The 18052-nt window shown below is 30.2% G+C and overlaps 1 protein-coding gene across 8 annotated transcripts in view; it reads right to left on the bottom strand.

Moving 5' to 3' along the window:
* Positions 1-1628: 1628 nt before the first annotated feature.
* Positions 1629-18052, bottom strand: part of LOC139514510 (unconventional myosin-XVI-like) — a 119926-nt gene continuing 103502 nt past the window's right edge. For 2 of the 8 annotated variants that reach the window (XM_071303860.1, XM_071303861.1), the window contains 7 exons: positions 14718-14777; positions 11428-11531; positions 9656-9676; positions 8879-8998; positions 8181-8204; positions 7075-7401; positions 1629-5685 (listed from right to left, as the gene is read on the bottom strand). In XM_071303860.1, coding sequence (XP_071159961.1) covers positions 5509-5685; positions 7075-7401; positions 8181-8204; positions 8879-8998; positions 9656-9676; positions 11428-11531; positions 14718-14777 — 833 coding nt within the window. In that variant the 3' untranslated portion in view covers positions 1629-5508. The remainder of the gene's footprint in view (positions 5686-7074; positions 7402-8180; positions 8205-8878; positions 8999-9655; positions 9677-11427; positions 11532-14717; positions 14778-18052) is intronic. The other 6 variants (XM_071303862.1, XM_071303863.1, XM_071303864.1 and 3 more) reach the window with 5 other exon arrangements.

Below are 18052 nucleotides of genomic sequence, written 5' to 3'. Positions count from 1 at the left end.
TGAAATCAAGGTCAAATAAAACCTGCCAGACTGACATGCACATCATAAAATATTTCCTTACCCCAGAAATACTTGGATCTATTGCATAAAGTATTAGAAAAACAAGACCAAAACACATAAACATAACATCTGAACAAATAATAAAGAGGTCAAGGTCAGTTGGACATGTACACCTTACAATCATTCCATACACCAAATATAGAAAAACTATTGCTAATAGTATCTGATAATAAGACTTGACCACAAAAACTAAACCTTGTTCTCTGATCGATCATAAGAGGTCAAGGTCAGATGAAAACTCTGAGTGATGGGCATGGGGACCATATTAGGTACACACAAACTAAATATAGTTATCCTATTACTCATAATGAGAGAGATATTAACACTACAAAAAATCTTTCAGGTATTCACTGAACCATGAAAATAAGGTCAATGATAATGGACATATTATAAACTGAAAGGCATTTAAATTCAAAGTATAAAGCATCTTGGTCTTTCACCTTCTCAGATATAAAACATTTAAGTACTTAACTAATGTCGCAGTATCACTATCTCTAAGTCCAGCTTTCTGTGGCAGGCCCTGAACCTTGAAAATAAGGTCTTGGACATTAGACAAGGAAACTTCATTCGTCACATCAGGCTTTTGTATACAAGGTATGAAGCACCAAGGTTGTCTTCCCTCTAAATTTCATGCCATGCTTTTTTTTACTAGTCAGGGGAAACAAAAAGCATGTCAGTTTGGAATTAAAAAGGCCTTTAAAATACAGAAAATCATCGAATCATAATCAAGAATAAATTTGAGAATGAGATTCAAATATCAAGGAAAGATTTCATGAGTCAACTGTCAAGTTTTTAACAGAAAGACAACACCATGCCATAAGGAAACCAGATGGCCTCACCTACTCTGTTTTAGTCATTTTAAGGCTGTGGTATGATGATGAAAAGGAAAATAGCTGCAAACTTTAGTGAGGGGTGAAAGGACCTTTTTAAGGGACATCGGGTTGGGCCTTTATTTTTGAGGTAAATAAGAATATATACTCAATGAGACTGGAAATATGATTAATTTTATTTAGAACCAGGAAAGTGGGATTCCTCTTCCTCCTACCACCACTTATTTGTGTATACTATCTGTTTTTGTGTAAATTCTACCTTGATTTGATTGGTCTTGTTTGTGAATTTTAACAGTGTATCCCTGTGAGAAAGTTCATCCAGTATTTTCTGACTGTCATTTGTTGTATTGTTAATGTTTGCAGAAACACTTGTTGTATGCATAGAAATTAATAAAATTTGTGCACGCTTAATACACCTGGTATGCAGTGTGCACCATATTTCTGATGATATTTCTTCATAAACAGAAAATTTAGTACAGTCTATCCTTTAAATATAAAAATTCAAATAAACTACTTTTTCTGAGCACAGCTTGATACGACTGCACAAGTTCAACCCTAAACATGGAATTTATTAAAGATTTTAAGCACAAGAAATTATGCAAATTCCATAATTAAAATTATTTCAAGTTGAAATAATAGCCTGTTTATTATAACTGCAATAAGGAGTCATCTGACAATAACCATTTCAGCATAAAAACACAGGAATTATAAACTGGCAATATAGCATTAAATAAATCATTTATTGGAAATGTTTTATATTTTTAATCAAGGCTTTGTTAAGTCCTGCATAATGATACATATATCCATAGACAATGATAATTAATGTAAGAGCTTACAAAATTACAAAACAATTATTTTGTCTCAGTCAGATACAACAGAAAAAGACAATGAAATACATTTGTATAACAAATACAGAGAAAGTAAAAGTAATTGGTATACATCTTAATATCTTGTGTTTATACATACACTGCAGCTATTAAAGTTCTGAAATCTCTGCCTCCTTCATTCAAATTTAAATTTGAAAAAATAAAAAAAATTATGAAGAAGAAACGTCTTAACTTCTTTACTATGCGATGTTAGATAATATGTATGCTATTTTAGACATGGTATCAGAATCAGGAGAAAGAAAAATTCTGGAAGACAAAAATGCTTGTCCAAAATTATTGGTAGATACCATGAAAAAAAAGACAAATATAAAATTTGTCAGATAAAACGAAACTAAGTATCAAATTTTTATCAATGACCATACAAGAAACAAATCATATAAGCTTATGACAGTGTTATATTTCAAAATGGTTTAGTTACAAAAATAGTTTATGGAAAAATTTAAAGCAAAATCAAGTTTCTCATCCACTTCAATTTTTCACTTTGTAAAAATTCAAAGAACAAATAATCTTATTTGTGTTGTCTTAACATTCAAGTAAAAAAAAAATCCCATTTAAGGTAATTCCTTAATACTGATAATATTAGTACTAACAAAATTTACCATTTACAATATTTAAAGACCCATGGAAGCTATTACTTTTTTTTTGTAACCTTTCACACACATTGAAAACAAATGTATAGTATAAGCAAAATTAGAAGTAATTAAAGCTTAAATTACCAATAAAACTTGCATTTTTAAAGCATCGAATTTGTTGAACCTCATACTCAATTCCATAAGTAGTTAAATCTAACAAAGATATAAATACTGGTAAAATTCTTTTTATGGATGCACAATTTTCTGCTTAAAGCCTTTTTCTTCCAATAATGACCCCTGACAAATACTGTTTTCAACACATATGACCGTGTTCAAATTTTTGAAATTTGTATGATAATTCAAGAATAATAGTATTCACCAATACATTTGTATTATTATTTACCTGTAATTAAAACTTTAAAAGCAGCGAAAATTCAAAAACGAAAATTCAAAAACATATGAGATTCAACTAACATTTATGTATATTGCACTTGAAAGATTTAGACTACATCACTAATAAATGTAAACAAATAATAAAATACATAAAAAAAATACATAAATTACTAGGATTTCTGATTTTATCTGTATATAATATAAAGTAAAATCTGCCTTGCTATGTAAACCATTGCATAAACTTCATTCCTTAAAAATTCTATAAATAGATGTAAAGCAATTTTTAAAAATCAGGGAACCTTTTTAAGTGTTCAGATCTTAATATATATTCAATACCATGAAACTAGTGGAGATATAGACCAAGACAAATCTGTCATAATTATTGTAAATCTAACTAAGAATGAAAATATTTTCTAAATGATAGAAATATGTAGCCACCTTCACTAGTTATCCAAACTAGGAAGAAGTTTGAGAAATTAGAAGATTTTACTTGTAAAATATAGGCAAAAAGTCAAAAAATCATTTGGTTCCAAAAATTTCAGCCATTTTGAATTGCTTTAAATATTACACCACCTTTGGCTATTTGACAGATGTGGATTTTGACTTTTTATAGAACTACATCAGTATTAACTGTTGAATAAATAATGGATTATAATGACATGCATGCTAAATTGTATCCTAATTAAAGCCATTTAAATCGCTATTTATACAACTATCGACAAAATATAAATTAAATCTAATAATGTTTTAATAAATTTTCTGAAAGAGAAACGACACAATAAATTAATGTTCCGTTATATGGCACCCTTCCAAGAAACTTCTTGGCTAGCAGATGTTGAACTTCTCACACATATATATATATATATAACAATCTTCAGAAAGCCTACAACATAGTTCTAAATAACAATGTAAGAATATAAAGATCATTGCAATTATTATCTATAAAACTGCCATTTTTATGTTGTATAATGCTGCATTATTGGCCTTATAAATGCATTTGAAAAGAATATATTCAAGCTAGACAAGTTATCAATTCTGTTTGCAAATCACAAGCAGCTGGCTGAGTGACATTTAATTTTTTTTAAATTTGACGATTTTTTAAAATAGATTTATGATATAGTACTAGATTTTATGTCATATAAAGTGCTTTTATCTGCAGATTAAAACATTTCCAAATGTTGATAAATAAAATCAATCTTATAAATAATCAACATGAAAATAAAGTCATGCAAACATGATTTATAATGCATATATGTGCATTAGCATATAATATACTGCAGAAATGCATGCTATTTCTCAGCAAAAAATTGAAAAGAGCAAAATGCATGAAAATAAAATTAATTAATTTTCATAATTTTGTGACACTCTCAAAAAAACCTTGTAACAGCTTATATATATTTTAAGCATGAAATTGAGTATCAATGTTTTAATAATGTAAACTTATATTCACACATTATAATATCACCCAAAATTATAAATATCACTCAAAACAAAAATATCATTCTTTGAGATATACTTATTTTTTCTTTAAGGATACTTTTCGAACATTTTTGCCTGTAAACAGAAGTTATTTAATATCCATTAGTACATCCTCAAAAATCAATATGTTTGTGAACATCCAATGAAATTCTTTTTAATTTTCACTTCTGATATCCAAATGAACAAGAAATGTTGCATTAATTTCTTAAAATTAAAAAAAATCTTCTCATTTAATTTGGAAATAGAAACTTTATTTTCATGTTATCAAATATTAAACTTCATTCAATTAAAAGAGATACCTTCAAATTAAACAAGCCAGTCAGTACTGTAAAAGCTTGAATCTTTTCATTCAGAATAATGGTCATTCTCTTAGAACTGAACATAACATCAAACGCCTGTATTCTCAAGTTAAGACTTAACTAAATATCACACATAGCCCACATACTTGATCACCCTTCCAACGTGTAAGGACTGAACCTTTAATAATATATGCTTCAGGAGTTGCTGACATTTTGTTTAGACCTATTTACCTTAGATCCATACCTTATACATGGTATTTGAAATACTGCTTACAAAACCTTCATAGAATGGCCGTAGTTGTATCTACTCCTTGCTGATATCATCATTATATTTAGGTTAGTAAATGGCAAAATTGCATTAATTAGCACCATATTTGTTTGGTTTTTGTATAAACTGAACCTATTATATGGAAAATAAAAAAGATTTCTTTTCAAAACATTTGTGCAGAAAATCATTCATACACTTATCTAAATATTGTTCTGTAAAATTACCCTGCTAAAATTTGAGTACTATGATTTTTCTGCCACATAGATCAGTAACTTTCTTCATTTCTAAGATATTTAACACATAAAACAAAATCTACTGCACAAAAATAGACATATTGACAACAATACATTTAAATAAATATTCACATCAATTTTGATAAAATGTAAGTTTCTGATCCTTTGGAATATACATAGCTCATTTAATGAACATGCAGCTCTCTCAACCACATTTATATAACTTTCATACTCATTTCAAATGTGATATTAGTCATCTTGCAATTGTAAAATTTAGATAAAATTCAATCATCAAAATACTGAAATCATTATGGTAAGTTATTCAATATTTTGCATAAATTCTTCTGTGTTTTTGTTTAAAAATTATACTCCATTACTAGTCCTTTTAAACACTACCTGATGGAATCATTTACAAATTTATTTTTTAGCATTCCAAAATTAAACAATTGAAAATGAAAAATCCACATTTGAACAAAATCAAAATAACCTATTCAATTTCGTTTATATCTTCTCTTTCATCCCCCCAGTTCTTTATAGCCCCTCCTCGTTTCATCATAATTTCTTTCTTCCATGCTGGAATTTCACCTGAATCTTCTTCTTGATCCATTTGAGCTTCTATTTCCCTTCTCCTTTCTTCTCTTCTTCTTCTTTCATCCTCTCTCTCCTAAAAAAAATCAATAAAATCTATTGAAAGAAAGAGATATACATTTGTACACTGACTGAATACAGCAGGTTATATTGTATGATTAAATTTCACAGACAAAACAATTTCTTCTTGAAAAAAAGGAATACTTCTTAAAGACTTGAATAATACCCAAACTAGAAGTTAGATTCAAGTTTAAGAGGAATTGTTTAAAACTTTATAGGAGGGATATGAAACAATACTACAGGAAAAACTTATTGCTTATGCAAGGCTTACCAATTTCGAAATACACATTACGTTTTTGTGTGTGGGAGGATTCAATTTGTTCTTCTTTGTATTTGCATGTATTTATTTTCAGACGTAACAGATAAAATATATAGAAGGTCCATGGTATATGTGTGGAAAATTGGAAACTTTGAAAAACAAACATAATTGAAATAAAAAGTACAGGCAGTTTCCGCTCAATTACCCAGAAAAATGGGAAAGGGCAACTGATTTAAGCTTCAAGATTGAATCATTGTAAATATGCCAAAACCCTTCGTCATCAACAATTTATCAACACCATTCAATAAAAGATGTCACAATTGTCTATGTTTATACATATCTTTTCAAAGTGCCCTTTATATCCATGTTTGAATGATTTATTATCTAGTGTAAGTACATTGTAACAGTAGTTGGTTCAATTAATTTTAGGATTACTCAATCCTTCAAAACATGATGATCACTGGAAGAAAATTGATTCAGAAAACAAATATTACACATATACAAAAAGTTCACTAGCATGACTTTGCACTTGTAAAACAATATCAACGTGGTTCACAGGAAGAAATGAATGATAACAGGAAGAACAGTTTCAAATACCATGATTACATGAAAAAGGGCTACATATCGGCTCTTTGGCTGGGAAATATGAAACAAAATATGTAAAGTTATCAGACACAAAATTTGTGTCACACTGACCTTCCTGCTTTGAAAGATAATCTTTATTTTCAGGAAATATTTGTGCACCTGGCAGAAACTTGATTCTATGTTGAATGATAGGTCATTTAAAACATGATTCAATGACATAGCTTTATCTCTATGACCTTACACTTCGACTTCTTTCATGTTAGTAACAAAACATTTGTGCTTCCAAAATAAGAATACTAGCTGTGTTTTTTAACATGCATGATAAATTTTCCAAATTTTTTCTGTTGGTTTTACAGTGATAAACTAAAGTCAAAAAGATATCAACTGTGTGCAATGTATGATACCAGAGTTTTTACTAACAGACATCCTATTATTTTGAAAGGGTGTACACAAATGTAATTTGATTTTTAAACATTGAAATTTGATTTCATTGTGAATCATTTATATGAATTCTAACACCATGGTAATACTCATAGCATTTCATGTAAGTAATTATCTTACTCCTTCATCCATGACATCTGGGGGAGGAGGAGGTGGGGGAAGATCAGGGTCAGGTACAGGTACACTCTTCTTAGGTTTCTCCACAACAGCTGGAGGGGGTGGTGGTGGTAATTTGTTAGTTTCAACCAGCACTATTTTTTTAGTCTGAATCGTTCTGAGTACTTCAGGCTTTTTTGTTTCAAAAGCTGGAATGTTTTGTTTGATTTCTTGTAGAGGTTTTGTGTCCATTGGTCCTTCAATGGGTGTTTCTTGTAATGTTTCTTTCAGTTGAGATTCAGATTTTGGTTTAACTGGTTTTAACTTGACTTGGTCTGGTGATTCAAATTTCTACAAACAATCAAAATGATCACACACAAAATGCAAACACATGCATGAGTTCAACACACAATGTAAATACATCAACATGAAAACATTTATTGGAAAAGAGTTTGTATCAATAAGAGTTACATAAAATGATCAGACTTGTCTCCCTTTGCATTACTTAGATTTAACAATTAGAGATTTTTTTCTACTGCATGTAGTTAAAAGGTTTGGTTGGCTTGCTTGCTTTGTTTATATCTATTGATTGCAATTGTTAAACTTAATTACAATGCTTGAGCAAACAGTAACACAAACAAAGCAAGCAAGTCAACCAAACTTTAAAATACACTCATTAGGAAAATAGCTCTAAATCATTTTATCATTTGCTTTTGATAAATCTTGTTGATACAAATATGGATTCAATAATGACTGAATAATATCAATGATGAAAAAACAAAAATGCAGGAAATGGAAGACAAATGGAATAAAGATTCAATCATTAGTATCAGTATTAACAAAATATTAAGGGTGGGAAAAGTCTACATCATTCCAGCTCAAATCTTCAATCTTCTGTAGTCAGGATACCGTTAAAATAATGTCCTACAAGTTATCAAGGATAGCGCAAAATCTTATGCTAACTATAATTCAAATTTAGAAGGGCAAAACTGCATTGAAAAAGAGATCTTATGAATTCTTGTATGGTAATTATATTTTTTTTTTAAAAAGAAATGGTACATGTTTAAACTGTACATTTAAATAATACTGCTTTAAAGAGAATACAAATGTTTTTAATATCAATGGCTTACTTTTTTCTCCTTTTGTTTCCTGGCCTACAAAACATAAATTAGTTATTTGTTAGTTCGTGCACACAAATTCATGCAACTATTTTTAGTAATGACACAAATAGACTTTTTTGCATTTCATATCCCACTCAACCAAAGTTTCATGTTGTTAATTAAACCCTGTTTGAAAGTGGTGAATTTACAACTCTTTAAATGTGGCCGTAATATGATGGGTTTACCCAAACTACAGTTATTCAGCTCCAATAGCTCTGCATACTTTTAGAGGTCAACTGTATGACATTACTATTAAAGTTGATGCATGTTCCCTCAACCTGAGGCAGTCATGTGTCTCATGTTTAACATCTTGAGCTCAAATGCGAACTTGAAATTTTGAAATTGGATAAAACTGTTTTTTCTGCTTGGGTCATGGCTTCCCTAGGTGTTCGAAGAAATATAACTACTAATCATGTCTATAATTGAAATCCACTTAATGAACAACTACTTCTGGTTGCAGGCTCAGTTCAAGCCAAAATCAGGAAAAATCGAGGAAACAATTCAGCATGATAAAATTTAATGAAAAATAGCATTCAATCTAACCTCAAACACACCATGCAAAAAACAAACATCCCTTCATTATGTGACAACAGTTGTATATTTTCTTGGAATTAAACAACTTGTCTTAATATGATAACACCAACAGTTGGCAATGACTTTTTAGTTACCTCATCCACCTCAAAATCCTCATTTTGTTTAAGCTGTGCTTTCTCCATTAAAATTTTTCGCTTCCACTCAGGTACATCCTTCCATTTTTCTTGTTCTTCTTTTTGTCGTCTAAGTTGCACCTAGAAGTTTAAATGGATCTCAAATAAATCCGATATATCTTTTTATTACATAAATTCTAAAATTAAAGGATCATAATTTGATTATACGAATTTATAAGATTTAATATATAAAGATGATTTATGAAGACAAAAACAATGCATGCTAGTGTTGCTCTTAAAGCAAAGCATTGTTGTACAACATTTTGTGGTTTATTTAAAGACAATATTTTGATACATTGAAGCAAGCTGTAATATTTTCCACTGATAAAATAAAACCTGAAATACAAAACAATAAAGCAAACTAATAATATTCGTAATCAAACAACTGTCACACACTGTTAGTAGAAAAATAATTTCAGCCTCTTTTACATTTAACATTATGTATGCATTGGCATGTAGTGTTCACAATAAGTATATATTCAAACTTAAAATTAAGATCAACTATAAAATTTTCAAAAAGACATTTTATAGATATTTTATGTTTTCCTCAAGATTTTAAAAGTGCTTTTTAATGGAGAAAGTGTCCTTTTTGCTGATTTAGCAATTAAGAATGACATAGAATACATTTTGACAAACACAATGACATGAGATCGAGACAGAAACATATATAGGACACCTTTATTTAGCTCAACACTAATTTTATAAACTCATTTTGAACACTTGATCTGCCAAACTTACCTCTTTTCTTTTAAGAAATTCCTGTAAGAATCAGGAAATATTTAGTGGATGAGATGTCTGAGGAGTGATAGATGTCTGAGGAGTGATAAATGTCTGAGGAGTGATAGATGATTTGATGCCAGCATTCAAATTGGATATTTTTTAGATTTGCAGAAATGGTAAACTTTTCCATGTTTGCCAAACCATGTAACCAGCACAGTGTAATGATTAACTATCAATAATTTTGTCTGGTTTGAAATTTTCTGCCAGACACTAGGTCATAAAATGTATTAAGACTATAATTAAATTCCAGTGTATCCAATTGTCCCTGAACATTAGTTTAAAGTGAAACTTTCTGAACAATCAACAGGAGTAAAAGCAGGTTTGGCCAATTTCCACTATATCAGTTTCCAACTCAAAGTCAAAATCAGAAAGTTGGTGCAACCTACTAGATTTTTTTTTTTTTTTATTTCAGAGCCTAACTGTTCACCTCAAAGATTTTTCAACAATTTTTACATATCTATAACATTAACATATTTGTCTGAGCTTGTTGTAAGGAACAATTCAGATACCAAATACAATATACATGTCTTTCATAAAATTTGGATCAAAAGACATCACTGACCAAATTGAAACTGAAAAGGTGGCACTGCCAACTGATGGTCACACAGATTTTGTCCCAAAATCAACAGGGTTCTTTTCCATCCTTTTATCTTCCATCTTCATAAGTTTCATTCCAATCAAACAGACTTAAGCTATTTATAAGTAACAATGACCTTGACCTTGATCCTAAAATCATTCCCTTGCCTACATCTATCTAAGCTAAATTCAAACAAGCAAGGAATACTGAAGTTAATATCTGTAAACCATATTGTCAAATCACCTTAAACTGCATTTTTCAGCCATCCTTAGACTTTTGCAATTTGGTCACATATTAAAAATAGATGTCAAATATGTTATAAAGCTGGTATGAACTGAATAGACACAAAGCGTTATGGTGTGAATCAACACGGCTTTTCCAATAATTTTTTTAACCTGTTTAAAACTTATTTGCAAATTTCATAATGGCAGATATATGAACTACAGAATGAAGATGAGCTATAATTTTTCAAACTATTAACTTATTATGCAACATACGACTTTTAAAAGTTTTCAAAAAGAGAAACTGTTTATTACAAAATGTAGTAAAATTAGCAAAATAACTTGAAATTAACTCAATAAACTTCCATTTATGTATTTTCTTAACAGTTCACACATTATATAAATGCAAGTATGACAACATTTTGTCTTTAATCAAGAGTTTTAGATTTAAATTTTGATAAAAAGATATGTAGGACAGACTATGTTCCCCTTATAACTGATCATAAGTAGTTGTGTTGTACAAGAAAATCTTTCATTGCCTAGCAAATAACAGATATTGTATAAGCGTTGTCTAATTGACACCTAATAGTCTATTAATGGAAGATGTTACTGTAAAATGGACCATTTTGGATTGAAGTTGCTTAAAATCTTGCTTTCCAGTGTCTTAATTTGGATTCTTCTTGAAAAATTCTTGAAAAATGAAAAACCTTTTCAGAGGAACAGCTTCTGAACAATTCAAAACAGGTCAAGACTGTGGGTCCTCACTAGGAAAAGCAGGCCATTCATAGTGATGTAGCTTGGTATCCTTCTTTGTCATATCTTCCTATCATTCTAAAGCAGACAATTCTAGATGGGTTAAAGCAGTTTATCTATCAAGGTGAAACAATATTACAAATTAGAAGGCAAATATAAATTGAGTTTTACAAACTTACAATATATTCTTCTACTTTTTCTTGGTTCTTCTTTTCAATCATGTCCCTTTTCCAGTTTGGTACAGCAGCTGTAATGGGCGTATAGCCTGGAATCTGGTTGTAATCTGAAAAATACATTGTTCTTATGTTGTACACACCACTGTGCCAGGTAAAGGGGGAAATTTTGCAGTCACGTAAAATTTATTACTTTATCCCAATGATTTTGGTTTTTTTTGTTGTTGCTTAATCTTCAGTTTTCTGTGAAATATTTTGTATTTGGGGTGTTTTATGGATGTACGGCAGTGTTTGTTTTTCTTAAACTGCAATTTCTTCCTTGACCCAGTGGTATCTTCTTCCCCCCTTTTTTTTACATCGAAATTTCTTTCACAAATGTTTACTAGGCAAACAATTTTAATCTAAACCTTTATACTATAAAATTACTAATGCATGAAACCTGTTTATAAATTGAGAAGTTGATTCTAAATTGGGATGAGTGAAGTTAATTGATGTATGAGTAAGCATTTCAGATACTTTCTAAATATACCAGATGTTTGTTACAGCAGTAAGAATTTTAAGAAGGCATTCTAATTTAACTGTTAAATATAGACTAACTTATCCTGTGAGAAAGCTGTTTTAACTCTATTTTAAGATCAATATGCATGGAATTTAGATGAAGTTACTTGTAAAGAAACTCATACTCAGAATCAACATTTATTGTATCGTTGTCATTTTGTTTAATTTCTTTTGTTACCTATTCTGACATCAGACTCAGACTTTTTAAACTGAGTTTTACTGTGCATATTGTTGTGCGTTTGTTTTTTCTACATCGGCTAGAGGTATATGGGGAGGGTCGAGGTCTCAAAAAAACATGTTTAACCCCGTATTTGTTATTAACCTATTATGTACAAGTTAAAAATTAGATCAACATTGATCAAGGACATATGTCAAGAATAAATATTTTTTTATAAATTTTGTGCACCCATCCTGAACACTAAAACCTACACCTTTGAAAGTCAGGGAGGAAAAATATGTAGCAACCTTAGGAGCTATATCATGAAAAGAGACCTAAAACGAATAGCCAAATTCATCTTAGATCTGTTTTGCCTGAGGTAGTTGAAACCTTCTTTTTCAAATAATTTCTTAATATATAACAGGGAATTTTTAAAGATGACAAATTGCACTCCTTCAAAATTCAAACCAATCTAATTATCAAACATTCCTAAAAACACAACATGTTTAACCCAGCCAAATTCTGTATGTATGTGCCTGTCCCAATTTGACTGTAATTTAGTGGTTGTCGTTTGTGGATGTGTTCCATATTTGTTTTACGTTAATTTCTGTACATAAATTAGGACGTTAGTTTTATCATTTGAATTGTTTTACATTTGTCATTTAGGGGCCTTTTATAGCCGATTATGCGGTATGGGCTTTGCTCATTGTTGAAGACCGTACAGTGACCTATAGTTGTTAATTTCTGTGTCATTTAGTCTCTTGTGGAGAGTTGTCTCATTGTATTTGACCATTTTGAAATTAAGGTAAAGTCATATGATAATATACATGATATACCACATGACAAATTTTGTCATCCTTAGTGAAAGTATTAATAAAATATTGAGGTTATTTGCAAATTTTATGGCTGCAGTTGCTAGGAAAAAAATCATACCTTAGTCCAGCTGCCATAGTCTCATTATGGACGAGACAAACATGTATGTAAAAATAAATACTTGCTGCAATATTCACACTTTATTGCTCTTTTGAAAGTAAAAGTTTTAGTAAGTATGAAATTGCTCATTAAACAACCTTTATTTGATTTTTATTATGTTAATTTTTCCTGTATTTTTACATATGAACAAAATACCCATTTTATTTATTTTTTTACAATCATAAACTATCTGTTAAATATGCTTATATACACAAGTTTATAAACAATAGTTTTTATCAATTATCTTTGTATAAGCAGAGAGTTTCTCCATGTTGTTCCTATCAGAACTGCATCTAAGTAGCATTTACAAGTAAATATAGACAAAGACGACCTGGAATTTCTCCAGCTTTTTTACTTTCTAGTAGTTTCTACTACCTTTAACATTACAGAGTTAATTAACCTCTACGGATGATACAATATTATTTACATATCTTATTTTTGGCAGCTATTTTTCATCAACAGATTCTGAATACATGTGCACTTACAATTTATCAAAAATAAGACACTCTCTACAAAAATTTATTCTAGTCAAATAACCCCATCAATCCAAAACAACATCATAATTTTGATATTCTTTTCACAACTGTTATATAATTGTTAAGCTTTAACCTTGATTATTATGTAGGCAATAGATGATGAAAAATTGGAACAGAAACAATAATTGAAAGAAACAGAGTGATTGTTAGTTGTGATAATTATATTTTTGCTAGAGTTATTAAATGCAGGGATTCCTAAATCTGTGTTTTGATTTCTGTTTAAGTAATTCTTAACTTTACTCTTAAAGCCTCAGTCACACCTTAACGGATAGCTCGAACGGATGCGGAACCGATAACTTTTTTTCAATCCGTTCATGTCTGTTCTTATCTGTAAGATATTCGTCCATATCCGTTTCATGTATGTTTAACGTACCTTTTTTCCATTGACGTCCGTTCAGTTCATTGGAAAATTTTGAGCATGTTCAAAACTTTGAACATAGGATAAGGTGTCTGTTGAAAGTCCAGTAGGTGTCCGTTTTATGCAGTACTCGTCCGTTGGATGTACGTTCGACATCCATTCTGTCCGGTAGGTTTCTCTTTCTTGTACGTTGCATATCCAGTGTGTGTCCGTTATGCATTTGTTACCCGTCTGTTTTATTTGGTCAGTATATCAACCGACTCCCAACAGATAATAATTTTGTCAATCGATTTTATTTTCATCCGTTAGGCGTCCCTTCATGCTATCCAGTAAGGTGTGACCACAGCTTTAAAAAACAAAACCTCCAAAAAGAGTTTTTGCATTTTGAAATTTATTGTGCTTGAAAATGTAAGTCTTCCTAAACGGTAAAATAAAAAGTTTCTTGTAACACCTGAAAATTTTACCAATCATAAACACAAAAGTTGTTTCCCTTATTTCTTCTTGTAAAAATCTGTGTCACCAAATTAATATTCTGTATAAAATTTGTATCAACAGTCCACCTTGCATTTCTTTCATTATTTATTACAAAAACTCACCATTCCTACATCTTGTAATAACTTGTTGAAATATTACCTTTTGTTACAACTTTTAATAACATGACAGTGCTTTTTGAACACATCTTCTGATATCTCAAGTGTATTTTCTCATAACTTACCTATGTTATTTAGGTCTATTTCAATATTAGCCATTTTTGAAAGACTTGGTGCACCACCTCCTGAAAAAATAAAAAAATAATTTTTTTTTTTAAAAAGATTCTCAATGTTTTCAAAGATTCTTACTATTTAAAACAAATATGACATTAGAAATTGCCAGACTGAAGCCTGCAAGCTATTTACCACATGGAGAAGCAGCAAACTCTTGTGTTTAGTATAGAAGAGTAAATTTACATGACAAACTGAATAGTATCATTTTATACAGTTTTCAGTATTTTAATTATAGCTTCTTAGTAATTGTAGAAAAACTGTTGCTATATAAGTCGGAGTCTAAAATCATAATAAGATAATCAGCCCAATATCTGACAGTATATAGGAAAAAAATCTGTATAACTGGGATTTTCAAAAATCCAAAGGCCATAATTTCTGCAATATAAGCATCATGGTTAACTGACATACCAAAAATCAGCCCTATATCTGAAGGCATTTTTAAAAAAATTGTGTTTAAAGGTTTGTTGTGGAATGACGGAATGACAGAATGAGACAAGGGTGAAACTATATGGCCCAACAGCTATATTGCGGTGCCATAAAATACTGTAACAATGAGAAAGTAGAAAAGTGTATCCTTATATCTGTTTTATCACAATGTTGTGTATGAATACATGATACATGAACAATGTTACAATGTATGACATAACTATTGGTAACTCAGGTTATTGTTATCTGTTGGCATCTACATAACAACAACATAACTATTGGTAACTCAGGTTATTGTTATCTGTTGGCATCTACATAAAAACAACATAACTATTGGTAACTCAGGTTATTGTTATCTGTTGGCATCTACATAACAACAACATAACTATTGGTAACTCAGGTTATTGTTATCTGTTGGCATCTACATAAAAACAACATAACTATTGGTAACTCAGGTTATTGTTATCTGTTGGCATCTACATAAAACAACATAACTATTGGTAACTCAGGTTATTGTTATCTGTTGGCATCTACATAAAAACAACATAACTATTGGTAACTCAGGTTATTGTTATCTGTTGGCATCTACATAAAAACAACATAACTATTGGTAACTCAGGTTATTGTTATCTGTTGGCATCTACATAAAAACAACATAACTATTGGTAACTCAGGTTATTGTTATCTGTTGGCATCTACATAAAAACAACATAACTATTGGTAACTCAGGTTATTGTTATCTGTTGGCATCTACATAAAAACAACATAACTATTGGTAACTCAGGTTATTGTTATCTGTTGGCATCTACATAAAAACAACATAACTATTGGTAACTCAGGTTATTGTTATCTGTTGGCATCTACATAAAACAACATAACTATTGGTAACTCAGGTTATTGTTATCTGTTGGCATCTACATAAAACAACATAACTATTGGTAACTCAGGTTATTGTTATCTGTTGGCATCTACATAAAAACAACATAACTATTGGTAACTCAGGTTATTGTTATCTGTTGGCATCTACATAAAACAACATAACTATTGGTAACTCAGGTTATTGTTATCTGTTGGCATCTACATAAAAACAACATAACTATTGGTAACTCAGGTTATTGTTATCTGTTGGCATCTACATAAAAACAACATAACTATTGGTAACTCAGGTTATTGTTATCTGTTGGCATCTACATAAAACAACATAACTATTGGTAACTCAGGTTATTGTTATCTGTTGGCATCTACATAAAACAACATAACTATTGGTAACTCAGGTTATTGTTATCTGTTGGCATCTACATAAAACAACATAACTATTGGTAACTCAGGTTATTGTTATCTGTTGGCATCTACATAAAAACAACATAACTATTGGTAACTCAGGTCATTGTTATCTGTTGGCATCTACATAAAAACAACATAACTATTGGTAACTCAGGTTATTGTTATCTGTTGGCATCTACATAAAAACAACATAACTATTGGTAACTCAGGTCATTGTTATCTGTTGGCATCTACATAAAACAACATAACTATTGGTAACTCAGGTCATTGTTATCTGTTGGCATCTACATAACAACAACATAACTATTGGTAACTCAGGTTATTGTTATCTGTTGGCATCTACATAAAACAACATAACTATTGGTAACTCAGGTTATTGTTATCTGTTGGCATCTACATAAAAACAACATAACTATTGGTAACTCAGGTTATTGTTATCTGTTGGCATCTACATAAAAACAACATAACTATTGGTAACTCAGGTTATTGTTATCTGTTGGCATCTACATAAAAACAACATAACTATTGGTAACTCAGGTTATTGTTATCTGTTGGCATCTACATAAAAACAACATAACTATTGGTAACTCAGGTTATTGTTATCTGTTGGCATCTACATAAAAACAACATAACTATTGGTAACTCAGGTTATTGTTATCTGTTGGCATCTACATAAAAACAACATAACTATTGGTAACTCAGGTTATTGTTATCTGTTGGCATCTACATAAAAACAACATAACTATTGGTAACTCAGGTTATTGTTATCTGTTGGCATCTACATAACAACAACATAACTATTGGTAACTCAGGTTATTGTTATCTGTTGGCATCTACATAAAACAACATAACTATTGGTAACTCAGGTTATTGTTATCTGTTGGCATCTACATAAAAACAACATAACTATTGGTAACTCAGGTTATTGTTATCTGTTGGCATCTACATAAAAACAACATAACTATTGGTAACTCAGGTTATTGTTATCTGTTGGCATCTACATAAAACAACATAACTATTGGTAACTCAGGTTATTGTTATCTGTTGGCATCTACATAAAACAACATAACTATTGGTAACTCAGGTTATTGTTATCTGTTGGCATCTACATAAAAACAACATAACTATTGGTAACTCAGGTTTTTGTTATCTGTTGGCATCTACATAAAAACAACATAACTATTGGTAACTCAGGTTATTGTTATCTGTTGGCATCTACATAAAACAACATAACTATTGGTAACTCAGGTTATTGTTATCTGTTGGCATCTACATAAAACAACATAACTATTGGTAACTCAGGTTATTGTTATCTGTTGGCATCTACATAAAACAACATAACTATTGGTAACTCAGGTTATTGTTATCTGTTGGCATCTACATAAAAACAACATAACTATTGGTAACTCAGGTTATTGTTATCTGTTGGCATCTACATAAAAACAACATAACTATTGGTAACTCAGGTTATTGTTATCTGTTGGCATCTACATAAAAACAACATAACTATTGGTAACTCAGGTTATTGTTATCTGTTGGCATCTACATAAAAACAACATAACTATTGGTAACTCAG

The sequence above is a fragment of the Mytilus edulis genome, chromosome 3 (genome assembly GCF_963676685.1).
Source record: "Mytilus edulis chromosome 3, xbMytEdul2.2, whole genome shotgun sequence".
In the NCBI taxonomy this organism is placed as follows: Eukaryota; Metazoa; Mollusca; class Bivalvia; order Mytilida; family Mytilidae; genus Mytilus; species Mytilus edulis.
This window is presented reverse-complemented; position numbering and strand designations above follow the sequence as displayed.